The sequence below is a fragment of the Oryzias melastigma genome, linkage group LG7 (genome assembly GCF_002922805.2).
Source record: "Oryzias melastigma strain HK-1 linkage group LG7, ASM292280v2, whole genome shotgun sequence".
Classification (NCBI taxonomy): domain Eukaryota; kingdom Metazoa; phylum Chordata; class Actinopteri; order Beloniformes; family Adrianichthyidae; genus Oryzias; species Oryzias melastigma.
Window position 1 is genome coordinate 5,124,277 of NC_050518.1, and position 20,318 is coordinate 5,144,594.

General features: G+C 36.2%; 3 protein-coding genes across 14 annotated transcripts in view; 1 reads left to right on the forward strand and 2 right to left on the reverse strand.

The window, feature by feature from the left end:
• The window catches only part of sycp2 (synaptonemal complex protein 2), a 21,656-nt gene extending 15,882 nt beyond the window's left edge, over window positions 1-5,774 (reverse strand). For 3 of the 8 annotated variants that reach the window (XM_024292879.2, XM_024292878.2, XM_024292874.2), the window contains exons 1-18: window positions 5,599-5,773; window positions 5,378-5,453; window positions 5,197-5,291; window positions 4,959-5,099; window positions 4,758-4,886; window positions 4,550-4,654; window positions 4,447-4,471; window positions 3,614-3,699; window positions 3,422-3,516; window positions 3,304-3,338; window positions 3,056-3,198; window positions 2,870-2,922; window positions 2,622-2,667; window positions 2,366-2,464; window positions 2,201-2,261; window positions 1,081-1,229; window positions 822-866; window positions 494-580 (exon numbers count right to left, since the gene is read on the reverse strand). In XM_024292879.2, coding sequence (XP_024148647.1) covers window positions 494-580; window positions 822-866; window positions 1,081-1,229; window positions 2,201-2,261; window positions 2,366-2,464; window positions 2,622-2,667; window positions 2,870-2,922; window positions 3,056-3,198; window positions 3,304-3,338; window positions 3,422-3,516; window positions 3,614-3,699; window positions 4,447-4,471; window positions 4,550-4,654; window positions 4,758-4,886; window positions 4,959-5,099; window positions 5,197-5,220 — 1,323 coding nt within the window. In that variant the 5' untranslated portion in view covers window positions 5,221-5,291; window positions 5,378-5,453; window positions 5,599-5,773. Of the gene's footprint in view, window positions 1-493; window positions 581-821; window positions 867-1,080; window positions 1,230-2,200; window positions 2,262-2,365; window positions 2,465-2,621; window positions 2,668-2,869; window positions 2,923-3,055; window positions 3,199-3,303; window positions 3,339-3,421; window positions 3,517-3,613; window positions 3,700-4,446; window positions 4,472-4,549; window positions 4,655-4,757; window positions 4,887-4,958; window positions 5,118-5,196; window positions 5,353-5,377; window positions 5,454-5,598 lie in introns of those variants that run through there. The other 5 variants (XM_024292881.2, XM_024292876.2, XM_024292880.2 and 2 more) reach the window with 5 other exon arrangements.
• Window positions 5,775-6,287: 513 nt separating this feature from the next.
• Window positions 6,288-20,318, reverse strand: ttll9 (tubulin tyrosine ligase-like family, member 9). 5 transcript variants are annotated; one of them, XM_024292921.2, is made up of 14 exons: window positions 20,171-20,318; window positions 19,360-19,390; window positions 19,173-19,265; window positions 18,939-19,050; window positions 18,646-18,831; window positions 18,474-18,542; window positions 18,305-18,395; window positions 18,132-18,172; window positions 17,970-18,057; window positions 17,797-17,855; window positions 17,435-17,631; window positions 17,018-17,131; window positions 16,712-16,836; window positions 6,294-7,844 (listed from the first exon to the last, which is right to left on the reverse strand). In XM_024292921.2, exons 3-14 carry the CDS (start codon window positions 19,205-19,207, stop codon window positions 6,901-6,903), a joined length of 2,061 nt encoding a protein of 686 aa, XP_024148689.1. In that variant the 5' UTR covers window positions 19,208-19,265; window positions 19,360-19,390; window positions 20,171-20,318; the 3' UTR covers window positions 6,294-6,900. The 5 variants fall into 5 exon arrangements, with proteins under 5 accessions (XP_024148691.1, XP_024148688.1, XP_024148689.1 ...); XM_024292919.2 differs by having other exon boundaries at window positions 19,344-19,390; XM_024292922.2 differs by lacking the exon at window positions 6,294-7,844 and adding an exon at window positions 15,000-15,426 and having other exon boundaries at window positions 19,344-19,390.
• fam217b (family with sequence similarity 217 member B) lies at window positions 9,720-15,001 on the forward strand. Its single transcript, XM_024292924.2, has 4 exons — window positions 9,720-10,240; window positions 10,347-10,446; window positions 11,113-11,177; window positions 11,278-15,001. The coding sequence occupies exons 1-4, from the start codon at window positions 10,134-10,136 to the stop codon at window positions 12,710-12,712; spliced, it is 1,707 nt and encodes a 568-aa protein (XP_024148692.1). The 5' UTR covers window positions 9,720-10,133; the 3' UTR covers window positions 12,713-15,001.

Here is a 20,318-nt window from a genome sequence, read left to right on the forward strand (position 1 = left end):
AAAAAAAAAAAAAAAAAATATATATATATATATATATATATATATATATATATATATATATTTAACTGTACAGTGATTTCAAGTAAACTAAAGAAAAAAATGAAGACAAAAGAAATATACATAACTATTTATAGATATTTCTAACTTTGTTGAGATAATTACCAGTATTGATGAACTGATTGGAAAATAAAGAAAATAAAAAGTAAAGGTGCTGTTTAAGTATACAGTAAAAAGCATTTGCCGGTCACTGTTTGGCATCATTATACAGATCAATTCTTTTTACATGTTTTGATTTCTTTTGGCATTCTGTTTCTCACAGCTGATCTGTTTCTATGATAAACATTACAGACTCTTCTTCTCTTTTTAAGTGCAACAACTTGAAAAATCCGCGACGGACAACCTGTGGTCAACTTCATTTAACTGATCCTTAAAAAAACATCTTAATAGCTGTTAAATTATTTATGTATTTTTGCTTGGAATCCAAAACATGTACCTGACAAATTCCAGGAGGGACACGTGAAGTGGGGGCTGCATAAGTTTTCTCACTCCCACTTAAGGAAACCTGACTTTCAGGAACAATCTGTGTGAAGCGCAGCACAAAGCACATACAGTGCATCACCTTTTTTGAAGTTTAAAACTAAAACTACCTTTTCTAAAACAGCTCCAACCATTCTCTGATGCATCTTGGCAGAACATTGAGTTTCACACCAACAATAAGGTATAAAGCGCATATTTGAGCCAGTAAAGACATTAGCAGATAATCTAATCACATGGAGGAAAATACTTAAAATACATAAACCTGGGAATAAAATAGCTTTTACCTGGGTGCTGCTCATCTCTATTGCAGTTTTTGATACAGATGTGCGCTAGCAGAAAGAAAAAATAAAGTATACATTTTAAAACAATAGAAAATATTCTGATAAAAATCACTTCAAATAAATTATTCGTGTTTTACTTTACAAAACTATTCAGTGGAGCGCGAGTTCTATAATAACTTAGAAGCTAAGAAACTTCTAAGTGAAATAAAATAAAAATTGTTAAATCAGCACTGATAGAGCAAATGAGCTAATCCATCAATACTTTGTTTTGAATGTTGCCAAAGACGCCGCGAGCAGCCTGTAGGATGTCTAAGGCACAGCTGAAGTAAATGACGAGTCTGGATCCTTCCACTTCCCCAACCACCACCACCTCTGACAGCTTTATCTTCAAGACCTGCCTCTTTTTTTCCTCTGGAGAAGCAGAAAAAACAAAGACATTATAAAAAATATTGCAGAGTCTACAGACTTAAGGGTATAAACTGAAGACCTTGTGTGCAAAGAAAGCATGTCTTTTTGGGCATTACAAACATTTCTGGTATACATGCTGTACATACACTGATTAGTATGAGATAAAACTGTAAAAAAAACTCCTCTCAGTGTGACTGTTCAAATGTTTAAGAATAAAAACAAAATGCCGTCACTGGAAACAATGCAATTTGCTTCAGTCGGGTTTTGACATTTGCTTTTACCTAAATGCTTTTGAAAATATATCACATTTGCAATCCTTCACCCCCACCAATAATATAAAGTATGTCCTATTATTCAAGTGGCCAAGGCAGCAATTTATGCCATCTGTATTGAATTACAAACACATGGATCAAATGTAAGGATTATAATGTATAGGTATAATATGGAATTCCATTTATCAAAGCTACATTTAACATAATTTTAGTTAACATTACTGCAACTTCTGACATATCTTTTTCACATTCATATGTGAATTTCAACAAGAGTACATTCTTTTCATCAGTTTTCAACATTAATCTTTCTGTAACTCTAAAATTTACATTTGTGGACTATTGGTTTTATTTAGCACTCGAGCATCAGGTGCTCTTACTACATAGCAGAGGGAAATATTTTTAAATTTTGACTAAATTAATAATTAAGGAAGTGTGTATCAACAGAATTCTGAATGAATATTTGAGGCTTATTTTATTGTGGCCCCTCTGGTGAAAACACAAAAAGTGCATTATTTTTTAAGGATATCTTGATTAAGCATTTGATTATCCCTTTATCATAACACAGTAATACAAGAACAATTGTTAAACATTTAAATATACCTGTATTCTGACAGAAAAATTGCCTACTTTTGTATGAATGGATGCATGAAATGTCATAAGATCATACAAAAACATAAAGAATTTGGGTTTGTGCACAGTTACCTGTAACAGAATAGCTTTCAACTTCATTCTCATTGATGCAGATCGTCTCCCAGTGACCTTCCTACATCCGTGGAAATACTTAGCTTTAACAAACAACAACCTCACACTAAAATTATAATGTCTTCATGCAAAAAGTTATGATTTTTTATGTTTAGTTAATAGTACCTTCTCCTCAGGTAGAGAGCAGTAAAAGGTGATGCTGCGACTGTCGAGGTTGAAATCAATCCAGAATTCTTCCAGATTCTCATCTGAGGGCATCAGGAGCTAACAAAACAATCACAAGATAACACAAAAAAAAAAAAATTGACATATTTGTCAGTGAAAAAAAAAATATTTTTGATAACTTGGTTGATTTTTTTTTTTGTTTTGACAGAACATATAAAATTATAACATATTTTACACAAAGACTTTTTATACTGACCTCATACTTTCCCAGAAAAACTTCCAAACAAGGATAAGAGCACACTCTGAAACAAAGCAGACACTTTTTAACAATAAAATGTCTGGGGCTTTTTTTCAGTCTCATTAATAAAGTATGAGGTAACAAAAAAATGTTTATTACTCATCAGCTAAGTGCAAATTATTGCTAAGAAAATTCAATTTTGATCACAATAAACGATTCACTTTCATCTTAAGTTAAAAAGGCTGATTTTATTTAACTATTTGTACCTTCTCTTCTCTCCTTGCATGCCATTCACCATGTTCAGAAACTTACGACAAGTCTGAAATCACAATGTTGAGTTTAATGTAGCAGATGCCAAATTTTAGGATAATTTCTCACTGTTGTGCATCTAAAGTTACATGTAATAGACAAAACAGTTTACAAAATTCTATTTTTGTACTTATATCATTTACCGTCTCAAACTCTGAATCTGTGATCTGAGAGAAAGCAGTAGCCACATGCCCCAAAGTGAACCACTGATCAGCAAGTTTTTTCCTCAGGGCTGGAGTCGCCATTCTGCACAATGCTTCCATCAATGATGACTGCAGGTCATAATCTTAGAGAACAGGAAATATCCTTCAAATCCTTACATCCAAGCATACATTTCTATACTAGCTGCAAACAAGCAATTCAAAAATTCAATTAAAGAAACGAAAATTACCACCACCCTTCATTATTCGACCAGCAAGTTTGGTCCTGTGGAAAAAATAAACAGCTGAATGAGAAGATGTTCTATTCATAAGTCCATTTAATTTGGACAGAAAAGTGCCCTGGCACACATGATATCTGATGATTCCTGGGATGTTAGGATCTTCCTCCGTTTCTTGAGTTCCATTGGAATTTTGTCCAGGATTAGGTTGTATTTGCGTATGGCCTGTGAGGACATTATTATCAATTTTGTTTATAGATAGATCATTCTTATTTAGTGTTATAACTATCCCTCTAAAAAAAAGATCATAAAAAAAACAAACCTCTTTCTGGATCAGGATGTAGATTCTGGGATCTACTGCCAACTGACCAACAGGATACAGGAAGTGCTCTGTAATTTTCATTGTTCCTGAAAAACAACATCAGGAAAACCTTTTATGTTTGTCAAATGTTGTCAGTCTGTGCAAGCAAAGTACAACAGTGTAAATAAAAGAGATAGCTTCATAAACATCTAATGCCATGAAACCCCAAAGTGACAGGGTTCCTACAAGTTTCAAGTTAAATTTGATACTTTTAAGCCCATGCATGTCAAAATTTAAGTCCAGTTTTTCAGTCTTTTCCCATTTAAATAAATATTAATTTATTCCCATTTTATGATCAAAACTGTATCTTTTTATCTTGTTTGTAGTCTATGTCGTAGTGCTTTAGAGCTCTTATTTCACTTTTTCTTTTTTTTCAAATGGCAGTGTATTGCGTATAACAATGGGTTTCCCTGTGTTTATTTACATCATCTGATCAAAATAATTTTGGTTGGAAAATTACCTTTTTGACATGAAAAATAAAAGGGAGAAGTTTCAACCACAACAATTTTAAGACTCAGATACTAAAGGCTTTTAGGGTATTATTTCCAAATTCTTAAAATTCAATGCTTTTAGACCTCACGGGAACCCTGAAGAGAGGAAGATTAAGTAAATTTGCTGTTTTCTGTACAGATGGAACGCCATGAAAATAGAATAGCTCTTATAGAAAATCGTGATAATAAATGTAAATTTGTAGTTGGAATAAAACAGCAAATGTTTAATTCTAAATGGTCTTATTAAAAAACATGAAACAGACTGAGTTTGTAATACAAATTAAGTAGTTTTTTTGATCATACCTTCCCTGGATGCCTCATGAACCACCTAAAAAAAATAAAAAAAAAATGCATCAAGAAGTAAGCAGTGTACTTTGTTTAAAATATCTCTAAAATATTAACTTACCATTAGAGCATTCAAGAAGTTCTCAGATAAACTGAACAAAGCCTCATCCCAGCGTGGGCCACACGTGATCCATAGCTCTTTGCATTTCTCGAACCACTGTACCATTTACTCAAAAAAATATATATATTTATATACATTAAAAACAACCTACGTGAATTTACTCTAAAACTTTGTGAGCACATTGTCCCCGTATATGTGGTATACTTATCTTTTGTACCAGTCCTTTATTCATGAACTCTGAGAGCCCTTCTCCATGTGGTAGTTTCAGGTGTTTTCCTAACTTGTGGAGACTAGCAAAACCTAAACTGGCAGCTTTTCCATCATTTTGTTCTAAGCTCTGCAAAACATTTACAGTTTGGTCATTAAAAAAAAAAAAAAAATCAAATTTTGCAGGTGTGTTTTATCTTACTTTGCTGACAAGTTCGTCCAATTTGTCCAAAAAATGTGGGGAACAATGCGTGAGGGTCTCCTGATCCGAGGATCTTTCAATAAAGGCTTCAAGTATTTGAACATTTCCATTTTTTAACACCTCATCCATGGCACTCTCCAACTAGGCAAAATGACATGTCTAATGAAGCTATACAATCACGTCAAAAGCAAACAATAAAATAAAGCATTTTTTTAAGTGTTCTAAGCTTTTGTCTTACCTGTAAGCTCTGACTTGCTGCCATTTTTAAAAACACTCGCCGCCGCTAGGCCGCGCTGTTCTCAAAAGGAACTCCGCTCGTTAAATATAATCTGGCTTTTAAATGTAATTTCAATCGTTAGACAACGTCAAACTTTTTATGTCTGTAAGGTAAAAAAGCAATAAACTTAGCCTTTACTCACTTTATAGCAAATATTTGTTTTGCAGATAGCTTGACGACGATTTGTACCAACCAACGGTTACATTTTACTCATGTGGCTATATATAATAAATAAAAAAAGAAGAAAAGATAACAAGAATATAATAATATCAAATATCGTAATTAGACTGCATGTTTCTTATTAATAGCTAACTTCTAAAACAAAATTCGAGGGGGTAAAAACGTAAACTACTTTCTACTTACATTTTATAACTGTTTTTAATCCAGAAGCCCAGCAAGCGCGCGAATTCCGCGTTAGCTAGTTTAGCTTGCAGGGCGCGCGCGCAGCGTTAGCGTAGCATTAGATTTTTACACCCATAAAATTCTGTTTCCGTCTACCGTGCGTAAAACATGCGTAACCTCAGCCCAATCACAAGCAGATATGTGTACCTGATTTCTCCCAGCATTTTAAAATTTTATAAAGCAGCTGATAACATTTTACAAAAACGTAAATAAAAACATGTTATTTAGGGTCGGGGAAAAAAACTAAATGTGAATTTGATATGAACAATATTCAAACAAACAGGAAACGATTGAGTTAATTTTGAGAGGAAATAATGTGACTAAATAAATTGTATAATTCATATTAGTAACCAAAGTTAATATAATAAACAATGATGAAATATTCTTTTAATTAGGATTTTAACTTTTGCACTGATCTGGTTTTCAGTGTTTGAAGATAAAGCCACAAATGATGTTTTTAATGTTTATATTTAAGCATGAATTAGAATTTTATTGCAGATTATTTTATAAAAAATGCACAGTAGAAAGGACCTTTATTAATCATGAGCTTCTTCGTTTCTTTTTTATGGCTGTAACTATATTGATGTTCGTTTATTATATATATATTCTCTGACTACTGAAATTCCTGACAGAGGAGAAGAAGCAAAATGTTTTATAGAAAACTTATTTTTTATTTTTAGAAAAACTTAATACACTTAATACACAGTTAAAAAGGAAACAAAGACAGCTACAGTTTGTTGAATACAAACCATTTTCAGATTAACAAAGTAGCATTAAAATTAATATTTTCAGACTATCTTCTTTAAAATGGGGCAAAAACTTATAAAACCTAAAACAAAACAAACAAAAACAACAAAAAATGAATTACAAAATAAGCAAATTAAAAGACAAATCATCCTTGTATTTGACACATATATGTATACATGAAAGTCAAATATTGCATTTTGGCCATTTAAAGATTCAATTCAACTGAAAACAAACAAGCAATAAAAAGAAAAACACTTTGAACAACATGTATTCAACATAATAAAATTAGCATTGCATAATTATAAGTGTTCAGTGTAGTTAAAGTTTAATAAATTGAAATAATTGAGTGCATCTTTTAAACTGCCCAACTGCTTTTTCTACCAAAGTGCTTAAGTTAAATTAGATCTAAATTATGAACATTATAAACTAAATCTGCAAGTCATTCTCAATAAATATTTAAAATGATCCATACAATATATTGCTTAGACCTTAGAGCTTTTGTCCTAAAAGTGCATCCTAGATAAAATGAAGTATGCTCTCCTCACATTCTTTAGGCACAGTGAGTTTGTAGTTATGGCAAACTAATTTATAATTTTCTCCATTGTTGTTGTCCCAGTGTTCAGTCCCACAGACCTTGTATTTAATGGCAAATTCCAACACTGATCCTGGCTGTAGGAAAGGAGGGACCGGCAGATGAAAACGAAATGCATCACAACTGAACTGCTGTTTTTCTAAGGTTTTGGTGATCGTAGAAACCCAAGATGCCTTTGTTTCTGTGTAACCCTTCCATTCTGTAAAAGAATATCGAACCCTGACATCCTTTTCAAAGTGCAAATTTACCACTTGAGTGATTCCAACAATGCCCAATTCAAAGCACTGAATTTTCTCCAGACACACTTTCTGTTGATAAAGTCGATGCAGAAAATCTGGCTGATCACCAGGTTGCTGGGCAAAAACTGGTTTCAGATATGGCAAGGAGATCTCCAAATGCCTTCCGTCGGCCATCTCAGCTCCCATCAACAGTCTAAAAGTGACGTGGTGTGGTACAAAAGGATCTTCTCCTGATTTGAAAAGCCGGACATCTTCCAGGTCCAGTCCTAACGAATCTACAAACCGCACGCCAGCATTCCTGCGTTTCCTTCTTTTCTTCTCCGAAGGAGAAGGTAGGGAGCGCGATCGTTGTCGAATGATGGGTTTAGGTGTTGGCTCACAAGACAGGAAATGCTGGCAATCTTTTTCTTTCGGCAGAGACGTCCTTGGGCTTGGTGGTCGAATCAGGACAGGCTTCTTTGCTGTATTGGGTTTGTCAGCTTGAAGCATTTCAGTCACCTTAATTGTTATGCAGGGCCTTGAGACTCCGGGCTGGCTCGACATCGGCGGGTCCAATTTTGAAGGGATTATCCTCTCATGTCCAATATACCAGCCTCTATCCATGCTGGAGGAGTGTATACAGGGCTCACCTATTTGAAAACAAATAAAAACAGTTTAGCCCATAACAATTCAATGACCCACTTTCAGCCTGTTTCCTGGTTCAACTGCAGCATATATTAAAAAGAATGGGAAGTCACATATTTAAGATGTTAAGAAAATTAGGGTCCAACGATGCATTTTAACAAGGATTAATTTAATATCATGATTTGTGGTTGCTTATCCAATTCATAGTCCTAACCTAAAATCGGCAGATCTCAAATGGATCACACAAGTTAATAAGAGTTCATGTCAAATTCATTTACTTTGTAGTTTTATAAAGTTCAGCCCACTGTTGTTTTTCCACATCAAAATAATACAAACATTATTAGAACATTCAACCACACTGTATTTGTAGTGCCTCCACACATTGGACTGTGTTGATGACTTGATCATTTTTTTACATGTGTGTTGCCCACTGGGATGGCACTTTTAAAAATATGGCATAAACCTGCTGTGCTTCAATCCAAAGAATATTTTCCAAATTTGATACACATTAAATCTATTTATTTCATTGATTTTATAATGGTTTGAGTTTCTGCATGCATGAATATTTTTTTATTCAACTAATGATGGATTATGAGTAGATAAAAACCTGCAGTTTAAAAACTAGTTTAGGTTTGTAAGGCTGCAACTGTGGCTAAAGTCTGCCAATTCTAATACATCCACTTGCAAACAAATATATCCATATACATCCTTGTTTTCCTTGTCTGAGCTGCCATCTGGCTCAAAAAATGTACAACTGGGTAACTCTGACACTGCTGGCCATTTTGTTTGTTTGTTTGTTTTGCACCGATAGTTTAGCTTTGAGTTGTGAGGGACTGCAAACTTTCAGGAGAGTGTGTAAACAAAGGGGTGATGGGATATCAGCGGAGGGTTACTTCCTTGCCAATAGTCCCGCCCATAACTCAAAGGTGAATTTCTATTGAACTCCATCCGCACCACACAAAATATGTCTTAATAAAATGACCCCAACTTTTGTATTAACTGCATAATCATAATTAAAAGATCACTGAAAGATTTTTTCAATAGATAAAAATTAAGAAGGACTGGGACTTTAGATCGTGGGAGTATAATCATTAATCAATGATTAACTGATTCATCGTTACACCCCAAAAATATGATGTTATATTTATTTTATGAATAGAAAAAAATATATCTGATAACAAAAACAATTAATTTAAAATCTGAATATGTTCATCAATAAATATCAAATCGAGCTTGCTTTAGGAAGTTTGAATAATTAAAAAAGAAAAAAAAAAACAATATTGTGAAGAAACATTGACGTGGTTTAAAGAGACATAAATAGTGGGCGTGTACCTCCACAGTACGTGCCTGTCTGCATGTCGGAACTATTTTTTAAACGTCCAAAAATTAAAAACGATAAATGTTAACATCATCTCACCACGAAAGGACAAAAGGCATGCGTGGACGATGGGTTGCAGGACAAGGCCTGTACTCAATTCTGTCCGGTTCAAGTCCTATTTTATTAGACCTGCGCGTTTTTCGTTCCCCAGAAAGACTCCACCATTGGTCCAAAGCGGGAGGCAGTGAGAACACGCGAGTTTTCCGCATGAAGTCGGTGGAGATCAGCTGCGTACAGTCGTTAGCAAGAAACTACAGGCATGGTAGAATTTTACAGGTGCATTATGGGTAATTGAGTGTTGTAAGGACAAACCTGGCATACATATTAATTTTGTCAAAATTTCTCATAAAATTATTAAATTATTTATTTGTGTTGATTATAACACTGCATTTCGCAATGAATAAAGCTTCTAAATAAATTATTTTTGGTGGTACAAAGAATTGATTAGCACTCCTTACTACAAGTCCCACAATGCACCTCTGCCCCCCCACTTCGACAAAGGCAGCAAGCCTGTCAGTAGCAGGTAAACAAACCTTCTAGATTGGGAAGGAGAGCCCAACAAAGCGTTTCGACTGTGTTGCGTTTTGCAATGGGGAGTAGGCTGACAGTTGTTAGAGGTAGGCGTCTAGTGACACAAGTGCATTAAGAATCATTTTATAATCGGGGCCAAACGGCGAGATAGGTCGACGAAAGTGAAGGAAAAAAGAAAAGAAAGGACGGAAGGAAAAGTAGTTCTACCATCGGGGCCAAAGAAATATCTGCACACGATGCATTGCAGCACTGCAGAGAAAACTGGTGTTTTAAATCATGATTTGACACAAGAGTGTGTCATCAGGGATGTAGGTTGGCTTCTTTAGCATCCGTTGTTTTTTAAGACTCCACGCTGGCTTCGGAGGAGCATCTCGTGGGGTGCAACATGGGACCCATCATGCAGGAACGCACAGCCTCCACGACACTGAAACGCGTAGTTTCCAAAGAGAAGATACGGGTTAAGAATACAGAAAACAGCGGGCCAGTGACGAGGTAGGCCTTTGATTTCACCGTGACATCAATAAGAATTTTGGCCGTGTGCATAAATTAAAGGGGAGTCTAATTAACCCTTATCATACATATGTTTTTTTTTCTACAGTTCTAAGAAAAGTAACAAAACTAAAAAACCTGTGGGACAGCTGAAAAATGGGTTGCCAGGACCGGGCCAGGATAAGGACACAGTCACAGCAATGCAGAGGGTATGTGACTTACATGATAATGAACACAAGTTTTCTAAACGTTACTTTAAAGATCCACTCCGATGAAAATCTTGTTTTTTGGTATTTTTAGTCATGATGGAGGGCGTAAAAATTGCATTCCCGAATATTTCTTTTTGTATCAATGTAAATCAGGAGCAGATGAAAAAATGCTGTTGGAAAAAGCTTGTAAGTGTGACATAAAAATTACTCTGGCGAGCCACAAGCTCTATTCTCATGCATCCGCTTGTAGACAAATAGATCTGTCTATGTTTTTGTTGCAATACTAATGTTAGCTTGGGGTGGTGAGAGGCTGTAAGCTATTGGGAAAGCAAGTAAACAGATGGATGATGGGAAGTAAGGGCAGGCTTACTCTGTGCCAACAGTCCCGCTCACAAGAGGGGAATTTTTATTAATTCCTGCTGCTCTACAGAAACTATTCCCCAGATGACATTTTTTTGTCGTTTTTGTTTTGGCAAAAAATGATATATAATCATAAATAAAAGACCATCCATTTACATTAGATCAAAATATGATCGGAGAGGGAGTGAAAAGTAAAAAAGGTTGCTTTTTTGCCATTTTTTTTTCAGTTGAAAAAATGTATATAATTAAGTTAATAAATATATATATTTTTTGTTTTTTATTCCTATTTTGTCTTTTATTTTACAGGGTGCTCAACTTAAAAGTGGAAAACTGAAGTCTACCATTACAAAGAATACGAGTAAAGTCTCCAGGTAAGAGCTGAAAACAACACACGCTGTTGTGAAGGATTTCTTCCAACATATTTCTAACTTTATTGGGATGTTTCCTTATTTACTTTTCTGATTTTTGCAGTCCTGAAGAAGATGGTGATTTGAAGCCCCTACATCGGAAACACTTGTCTGCACAGAGAAAAGAGGACAAACGAGATAACCAACGAGCGTCACAGTGCAGCATTGAGCTACCACCGAACCGCCCGGGGCTGGGGAAAAATCGGCGAGCCCTCTCACTTCCTCTTTCACCGATATCAGGGCTACGGCAATCACCAGCTCTGCTTCTGTCACACTCCCTGGCCCCAACCCCAGAGGCCCTGCAGCACTACATCGATAAAGAGGAAGACACTGACAGTGCTAGTGATCTGTCAGACTCTGAAAGGCTGCCTGTCCTACCCTCTCCATGCACCCCCTGCACACCTCCGCACCTTAACCTGCGGGCGGAAATCATCAACACTAATGACTTCCCCCCAGACTTCCCAGGGCCCCATGGAACAGTGGAGGATGAGGATGAGATTGAGAAACCCAAGTACAGTTACCCAGATTTTCTGCCACCTCCCTTCAACAGCTGGAGTCTGAGACAGCTGGCAGTGTTTCTTCACACAGAGGGTCGCGGTGCCCCCCGGCCGAAGCCTGTGGGACCATTAGAGAAGTACCTGGAGAGGCTGCTGCAGCTCGAGTGGCTCCAGGTTCAAACAGTGCAAGCGGAGAGCAGCCGTCCTCCTGGGAGCCGCACAAGACCACAGAGCTTCCCCTCTGCTGCCACAGCTCACCCATCCAGGCCTCATACAGCCCCATCGTCCCGTCTAAACTCCCCCAAGGGGATGAGGCACAGCCAGAGAACCTTCCCCTACACGCCGGTCAACAACCCCCCATCACCTGCCGCAGCTCAGCACCAACCTTCACGCTTTCCCGTTTGTCCACACTGTCACATCCGGTATCCCTTGTGCAATGGCAGCTGCTCATCCTACGCTTACCAGCGGCACTCGCGACTCAGCCCACTGTTTGAACGCAGAGCACGGCCTGGCACCGCAGCAAAGAGAAGCAGCAGCGAGACCAGAGCGTCCTCGACAGAAGGTAGGAGCCCTGGAGGACAGAGCGGTGGAGGGGCCCAGACCCCAGTTAGCCCCTCGGCTGGGAAAAGTCACCTCAAACACATGCAAGCTGCAGGCAATGTCCGTAGACACGCCCAGGAAGGTGGCACCAACCAGAACAGCAAAAGTCAGACGAGGAAGAGCCGTGTTAGAGCCAACTCGGAGACGGATGTCAAAAAGGAAGCTGGTGGAGTGAAAACACCAGTTACACCAGTCGCAGAGAAACGGGGTTTCGCTGCAAGTAAGAGAGAGTTGATGGCATCTAAAAGGGAAGAAAAGGACTGGCAGAGGATCGAGGCAAGAGGTCAGGCCTCTAAAACTGCCATTAAAAAAGCTGCTAAAGAGCCAGCGTCTTTGTCCAAAGCCCCGCTTAATAATAAGCAGAATGGCAAAACAAAAAATGTGCACTTTGTCGCAAAGTAACCCTCATCAACTTGCAGTGTAGTTCTTTACTTGCAGTTACTTGGCAAAAAGCTTAATCCTATGCTTGCTGTCTGTCAAATCTATGTGATACTAACATGTTCCAGCTACTTTACAGAATAAGCGAGTGTGAAGCTACGTACACGCCGGGCTTGGGTGGGTGGTTAAAGAACGTGCTGAACGTGGGTTTTTGAATCCCCTTTTAGCATATGGTGTTCCTGGACTGTTGCTACTCGACACTAGCACGTGTGCCTACAGCTGGAAGAAGCTTGGTGCAAATCTCACGAATCTTTCACAGCTCTATTCTGATACTTGGTGTCATATAATTCCAGCTGGGTACGAACCTCAATTATGAATTTATCCTTCATGATAGATTTTAAAACGGTTGGCACTTCTGAAAAGGACGCCATCCATACATCCCTACCAAATCCAAGTCCCTGATTGGTCAAAGTTCACCTAGTGTAACTTTCAGCGCACTGAATGATCGAGCGTTTTATACGTAGAGCCTGCAAATTGGTGTTTGTAGTGATGCGTGAACGCAATCATTTGGAACACCCAACCCGTGCATATGTCAGACTTTTATATTGGAAGTGACACTTGAATGCACATTTCTGAGCCCGGTGTGAACGTAGCATGGTTCACGGTGTGAACAGCTCTCAGATGAGTTGTGCAGCCTTGACCTTATCTAGCAGGTGAGCAGCTATAATACAGGTAGATTAACATTTGTTGCATTTAATTCAAACTGTAAAGATATAACTGTAATACAGGGATTCGTGTTTGACTCAAGGTTCAATAAAAACCCCATCCTTACTAGTGTAATTTAAGACTGCTTTCATGTAAACGATTTTGTTTTACTTAACTAACATAAAATAAAGAAAATGCAAGCATTTACCGTACCACTGGAAAGCTTACAGCACAAGCAAGTCCATAGTGGTTTTTAACACGAGTCACTGCATTTCAATCATCAGAAACCTGAGCGACATTTGATGTTTGAATGTATTTTTTTTCCAAAGATGTTGCTTTTTATTCTTTTGTATCCCACGTCTTAAGATGTGTAAGTTGAATCAGCTTTAGTTGAAACAGGATGCGCATGAAGTGGTGAGTTACTACTGTTGTGTAGATCGTTGGGGTGAAACGATTAATCAATGAATCAATCTACATTCTCTCAATCCAGCCAGATCGATCTGTCTGAGGCAAGTTGTTAATCAATCGGTCTATATACCTTTAAAAATGGTTCCAAATTGAAATTGAGTATATTGATTTTGGAAAATAATGTTCTATTTGTATTATTTTGATGTGGAAAAACAACAGTGCTGAACTTTAACTAAAATATGGATGGATTTGCCATCCATTTTTATTTACATGTTTGTTTATATTTAATTTACACTTAATTATCTTGCAAGGAATCTGGAAAACTTCACCTGCACTGTTCAGTACCAGGTATTTATCTGGCTAAAGATGTCCTGGACCGATTTTAGGTCAGTAATTCGCATTCTTTAAAATGAATTGTGAATCGTAAATTCACAGACAAATTATGATATGAATCGAATCGTTGGTCAAATGAATCGTTACACCCCTAGTAGGTTGTTGCAGTTAGATTTAGTTTTTCATTTTTTTTTTTTAGTTTCAAGGGCTTTCCATCCTCTAGCAGCTTGAATTGTAGTCAATGATAACTGGTGTATTTTGCATAGAGCTGAAATCTTCCTGTCATTTAAGACGATGTAACGTTTGTTATGAATGTAAATGCATATTTTTTCAGATTTTATATACCATAGTTCTATTTCTGATAAGTGTTCTGGTGGACTTGTATCTGTCACAGTCGTGGTCATGTTTTACTATGCCGCAGTAGGAGGAAGGTTAAGTCAAAGTTGAGGAATGTAACTTTGTCTCATGTGCTGTCATTCCAGGGATTTCAACACACACAGCAACTTGGTTGTACTGTGGTGATGTTTTTAAATATCACCCTTACATTCCACTACATACTTGATGTCTGTAGAGCACTATTCAAATTAGAGCGCTCTCTGTTTCTTGTGTGGTTTATAATGTGTGCACTAGTTCCATGGAACTAAAAGTATAATTGTGATAAATGCTGACTGCACCTATTTAGTAAATGTCTGTTAAAATATCAAAGCCATTAAGTAACGAGCCAGGATAGGAATTATTATTGTAGACGTGTACTACACTCCTCTGACATGCACGCTGATATATTAGTGTGTTTTTTTATTTATTTTTTTGTGTGTTGAATGCAATTAATTGTAAGGCATATAAATAAATGTTTTGCACACACAGAAAGGAGTGCTGCTGTTTTTATTCTTTGGAATAAAGCACTTTGTATGAAAAGTGCTTTATAAATAAAGATTGCTTTCAATAAGTGGAAAGACAAAGTGGCCTTATTTTTAGCAAACACCAACATTCACACATAGTGACTACAAGCATGTCTATAAAATCAATAAACTAGTTGATATGATGAAAATCTTCAGTTTGAAGCTCTAGTTCTGTTCTTTGTTGCTGTTTTGATATTCAAAACTTGGAATAATCATCTTTTTTCAGGTTAGAACTAATTTTCAGAGAACCAATTCTTCCAAAAATGTTTCTTTACCTATAAAAAATGAGCCACATATACTGTGGAAGAAATCTCAGGTAGAATTAAATTTTCTTTTGGAGTGGAAATGGCTTCAGAAGTTGCCGGAGGTTCTTCTCCCTGTCATTTACACAACCTGCAACAAGAAAAGCTCCCATTTACAGCTGGTAGGGTTAATATAAACCTTTTCTTGCTTCCATTTCATAAGAATATTGTCATCCTTACTATAGTGTAAGAGTTACAGTGGAGCAAAAAAAGTCTTGTGCAAGTTCTCCCACTGACGATTGAGGTCTATCATTTTCATCATAGGTATACCTCAACTATGAGAGACAAAATGAGAAAAAAATCCAGAAAATCTATTTTTTAAAGAAGTTATTTGCAAATTATGGTGGAAAATAAGTATTTGTTCACATACAAGCAAGCCAGATTTCTGTCTCTCACAGACCTGTACTTCTTTAAGAGGATCCTCTGTCCTCCACTCGTTACCTGTATTAATGACACCTGTTTGAACTCATTGTCTATATAAAAGACACCTGTCCACAACCTCCAACAGTCACACTCAAAACTCCACTATGGTCAAGACCAGGGGTTGGCAACCTTTAACAGTAAAAGAGCCATTTGGGTTCATTTTCTACTGATCAAAACCTAGAAGAAGCTGCAAAGTCTTACTTTAGCCTTTAAGAAATTTGGATTTGCATTCATGACCATCCTTTTTTAAAATAATAAATATGAATTATGTCTATTTTTTTGCACGACCAAAAGAAAAAAATATAAAAAGAACCTAGCATCTCTCAAAATGTTTTTTTTTTTTTCTTCAATGTTTGACAGAAGCTCAAATAACTTATTTTTCAAAATAAAAGATGCTCTGTGCCAAACAGGATCATCTGAAATCAGCTCTGTTTTGCTTTGGATAAAACATCTGTGCATTCCGGAGGAGGGGTTGAGCAAATGAGACGTCTTAACAAGGATGTAAAAACCTACATAGTTTATCATCTATGTTCACCTCAGCCATCAAATAATAAATGTAACTATCTAAATTAAATAAATGCAAATTAAGTAATCCTTACTTTAAAAAAATGCCATTTTATTGTTCTTTTATTTATTTGTTTTTCCCCTCTTTGTCCTCAGCAGTCTTATACTGCTGGGTTTTAACAAATTAAGTATTCAGATGAACTTTTGGTATTCAACCAATACTTATTTTCCAACACAATTTACAAATAAAGTCTTTAAAAAACAGACAATGTGATTTAAATCTAAACCTATGATGAAAATTACAGGCCTCACTCATATTCTTACGTGGGAGAACTTTCATAATTGGTGGATGATTAAATACCTTTTTTTCCCCACTTGTACCTGCTTGGCTTTTAAATCACAACATTTAGTAATATGTTGTCTGATTAGATGCAATCATCTACATTTACCCAAATGTGTGTTGGCAGTAAAACACAAGCTGCCAAAGGTTTGTAAGTTGAGGTCCTCTGTGTAAACGGGGCCATCGTTCCACATGAGATCAAAACCTCCAACTCTCTTCTCCTGACCGGTCAGCCTGATGAGAAAAACAAACTGTTAGGAGATTGACAGTTTATTCAAATTGGCACATTTGCATTCATCTTAACCAACTATTAGTCATTTATAATAGCGAACTATTAGCTTGTTTAGGTGCTACAATAAACTGATGTGTACTATTTAAAATACAGGAAGAAAGAAAATAAAAGCAACAATTCTACCTTCCTTCCATGTCAACAACATTTAAAGTGTCCTCCAGCAGGCCGTACTTCATCTCGTAATCCTCTTGACTGCTGGGTGTGTGTGATGGAGAGGCATTCACCTCAATTAGCCACCTGGAAAGAGATGGAGGGGTGAAGACATCCAGCAAACATTTTCTTAACCTTTAGAGCTGCTGTAGTCCAGCGCAAAAAATCAGCAGATGCTTTACTGGGATCTTTAGTGACTGCATTCTAATATTAGACCACACACTGGGCGCATTTTGTGGTTCGTTTGTGCTACAGAGCAGATTTTGCTTTTATGTGTCCATGCATGAAGCTGTTTAATAAAGTTCTACATTTCTTTATATTATTTTGTTTTGATTTTTGCTAAAGAAACAAAGGAAACGGCATGGTTGACATTCATGGTTTAGAACGTACGGTTTGAGGTCGTGATCCAGCAGTATGTCATAGCCGTAGAGCTCAAAGCAGTGCTTGTCATTTATGATGACTTTCTGCACACTCTGGAGGCTTCGGATGATGATGTTATCCATCTCTCCGAAGAGGGTTTCAACCACCTCTCTGCCATACTTTGCAGTCAAGTATCTTCGGAGCTGCTGCATCTGCCATTTGCACCCCTATATCGAATGGACAAATACAACCTTGAGTACAAATGATTAAGAGTGAATTCACTTTCAACAAAATATATTTTATTATTTATTGATTTTTTGTCTGTCTTTAATTATAAAGCTGCAATACATAAACAGCCATTTTTTAAAATTTGCATATTTCTCAAGAAGCACCTTTTCAGGGTCATAGTCCGGTGCTGTTTTTTGAACAGAGACGTTAGTGAGATGCATGTCTAAATGGCAACAGTAAGGATGTTTTAACAAGTGAAAGAAAGAGCAAGAAATTTGTGATATGCGAAAGATTAAAAAGCAGAAATATGTAAACCATAAAACCAAAAAAAGGATACACTTGTCATCAATGGTGCTGAGAGAGAAGCGAGAGCTTGAGAAGCGGGCAAAGCCATCTCGGTAAAGCCAGACTTTTAAAGGAACATACTAAGAGTGAAACATATACAGATTTTAGCCATCACATAGATTCACAAAATGTATAAAAAGTGATTTAAACATACCGAAGTAACAAGGACATAAACTCTCAGGTCAAACTTTCTACCTGGGGGAACAAAAAGCATAAAAAAGGAATGATCTATGTGTTCCATTTATTGCCTAACTAATTTTGTAAATTACAATTAAGAACACTTCTCTATTAATATATTTTAAATTGCTTAAAAATGCTTTTTATTACCATTAATCAGGTAGGGATTTTCTATATAGCGTTGTACTACATAACTATCCAAATGAGCTGCATCCTTCTGCTCCTCTGAGCGGGAACGATCCTGTGCAAAAACACAATTAATTTGAGTTTTAACAATTAAATTTACTTTAATTTTCATAATCAATTTACTATAGCTTACCTTCTTCCAGTCAATGATATCTTTCAGTTTCCTGAACAGAAAAATCCCTTTCCCTTGGGACTTTGCAACCTAAATAATGCATCAGTTGCTTTCATGCTTTCCACATATAAGATTCATTTTTTGTTGTAATTAAGAACGGACATTTGGAAGAATCCTATATTTGTGGACTTACAGGCTTCATGATCCAGGTGCTGCCAGGATTTCTGTTGAACTCCTCCACAAAAAGATGATATTCGCTCGGCATTGCGAAGGTGCTCGGGAAGAAATCACATTTAGACGCCTCTGTACGTCCCATATCCTTTTCCAGGTTTTTCTGGAACCTTTTGAGGTTTTTTACCATGAGGTTTTTGCGTGTAAGCTAAGATATATGACACAGAGGAACAGACTAAATGACATTATCATTACTCAGAGTGAAGATTTTCTTAATGTTTCCAACTGTAGTATATGACATTGGCCCGACCTTACCTCATAATGGTTGCGAAAGTGATTTATTCTGACATGTTCCTCCATGTATGCATGGTCAAAATTCTCCCGAAGCCAGCCTACATCACACCAGTTAAAGTCCCATTCTCCATCACTGTAAAAAATACAACAAATTACCCCAAATTTAAAAAAAAAATGGAAATATTTTACTGTATGTATTCCTCATCCCTTCATGGAGAAGAATACCTCTGCCTAATGTGTACAAACACTACTCACTCTTTAACTTCTATCCAGTTTGGTCTTTGATGCATGACGTCTTTTATGGTATTTAGTGGAACACATTTATAACGAACAACGTTTCGTCCTTCCCTGCAAAGTTTAAGATCTTTAAACATTATCCGTACCGTATGAAGCACACACATATTTACAGCTGAATCCAACACCAACCTTTCTTCACTTTTACCATTGTCTGAAGAGCCTCTGTGTCCAGATGTCTGTAATAAATGAGAACAGAGGAGTCAGTGTTCTGTTTATCTACCTATAAAATAAGCAAAAAAAAAATTTACAGAACTTATAGACAAACTTTTCTAATTTCAAACATTTTTTAAGTTCTAAATACTTAATAAGAACAATTAAAATAGCAGAATTGGTAAACTTGAACCCTGATAAGCAGAGCCTTGATTGTAAAACAGTTTCAAAGGTTTTAAAAATTAAGTCACCCAGCTGTGCTTAAAACTATGCAAAACTAAAAAAGAATAAATAAATAAAAAATAGCAAATACTAATGAATGCTCAAAATAATCTTTACATAAACATTAGAATATTGTCTTTACATTGTAACATACCAAAAATATGTTTTTCTATTTCACATCTTATTTTATATTAAATAATTTTCTTTTTTTTTGTATTCCAGGATGTTAGGACACACATTTTACTTTTATTGTGAGCAAATCGTTGAAATGAATATCATATAAAATGTTTAAATAAAATACTGTCACATTATTAGCTTGTTCATATTCCTAGAAGCATCTTAATTATAATACAATGAGGTTTGTTTAAGATTATAAAATGTAATTACATTGTGTGCATTGAGGCTACTAACTATTCTCTATTTAATCCTGTTAGTTGTTTAGCAGCAAACTCTAACCAAAGATAATTAGCAAATGCCTTTGAGATGAGATTATTATTATTAAAGTATTGCTATGCTAATAAGCACTAAGCTAAATGACGTTTCTATGCTAAGACTGAAAATTTGCGTCTTTTGTAAATATTTACCTTGTTTCTTAACATTGATGCGCTCGTCATAAAAAATAGCTAAATACAACTATTTTTGAAAGAGAATATAAAGGGCAACTCTCGAATTAGGTTGTGTGCAGGAGAGAGAGCACCACTGTACATGTTGTTATGGTTACCAAGAAACGAA

Coding starts and splice junctions, on each gene's coding strand:
- fam217b (XM_024292924.2), top strand. CDS start 10,134: ATGGGACCCATCATGCAGGAACGCACAGCCTCCACGACACTGAAACGC. Junction 10,447..11,112: donor CAGTCACAGCAATGCAGAGG/GTATGTGACTTA, acceptor TTTATTTTACAG/GGTGCTCAACTTAAAAGTGG. Junction 11,178..11,277: donor AATACGAGTAAAGTCTCCAG/GTAAGAGCTGAA, acceptor TGATTTTTGCAG/TCCTGAAGAAGATGGTGATT.
- ttll9 (XM_024292919.2), bottom strand. CDS start 20,200: ATGACGAGCGCATCAATGTTAAGAAACAAG. Junction 18,832..18,938: donor ACTTTCGCAACCATTATGAG/GTAAGGTCGGGC, acceptor CATATATCTTAG/CTTACACGCAAAAACCTCAT. Junction 18,173..18,304: donor AAATCCCTACCTGATTAATG/GTAATAAAAAGC, acceptor TTGTTCCCCCAG/GTAGAAAGTTTGACCTGAGA.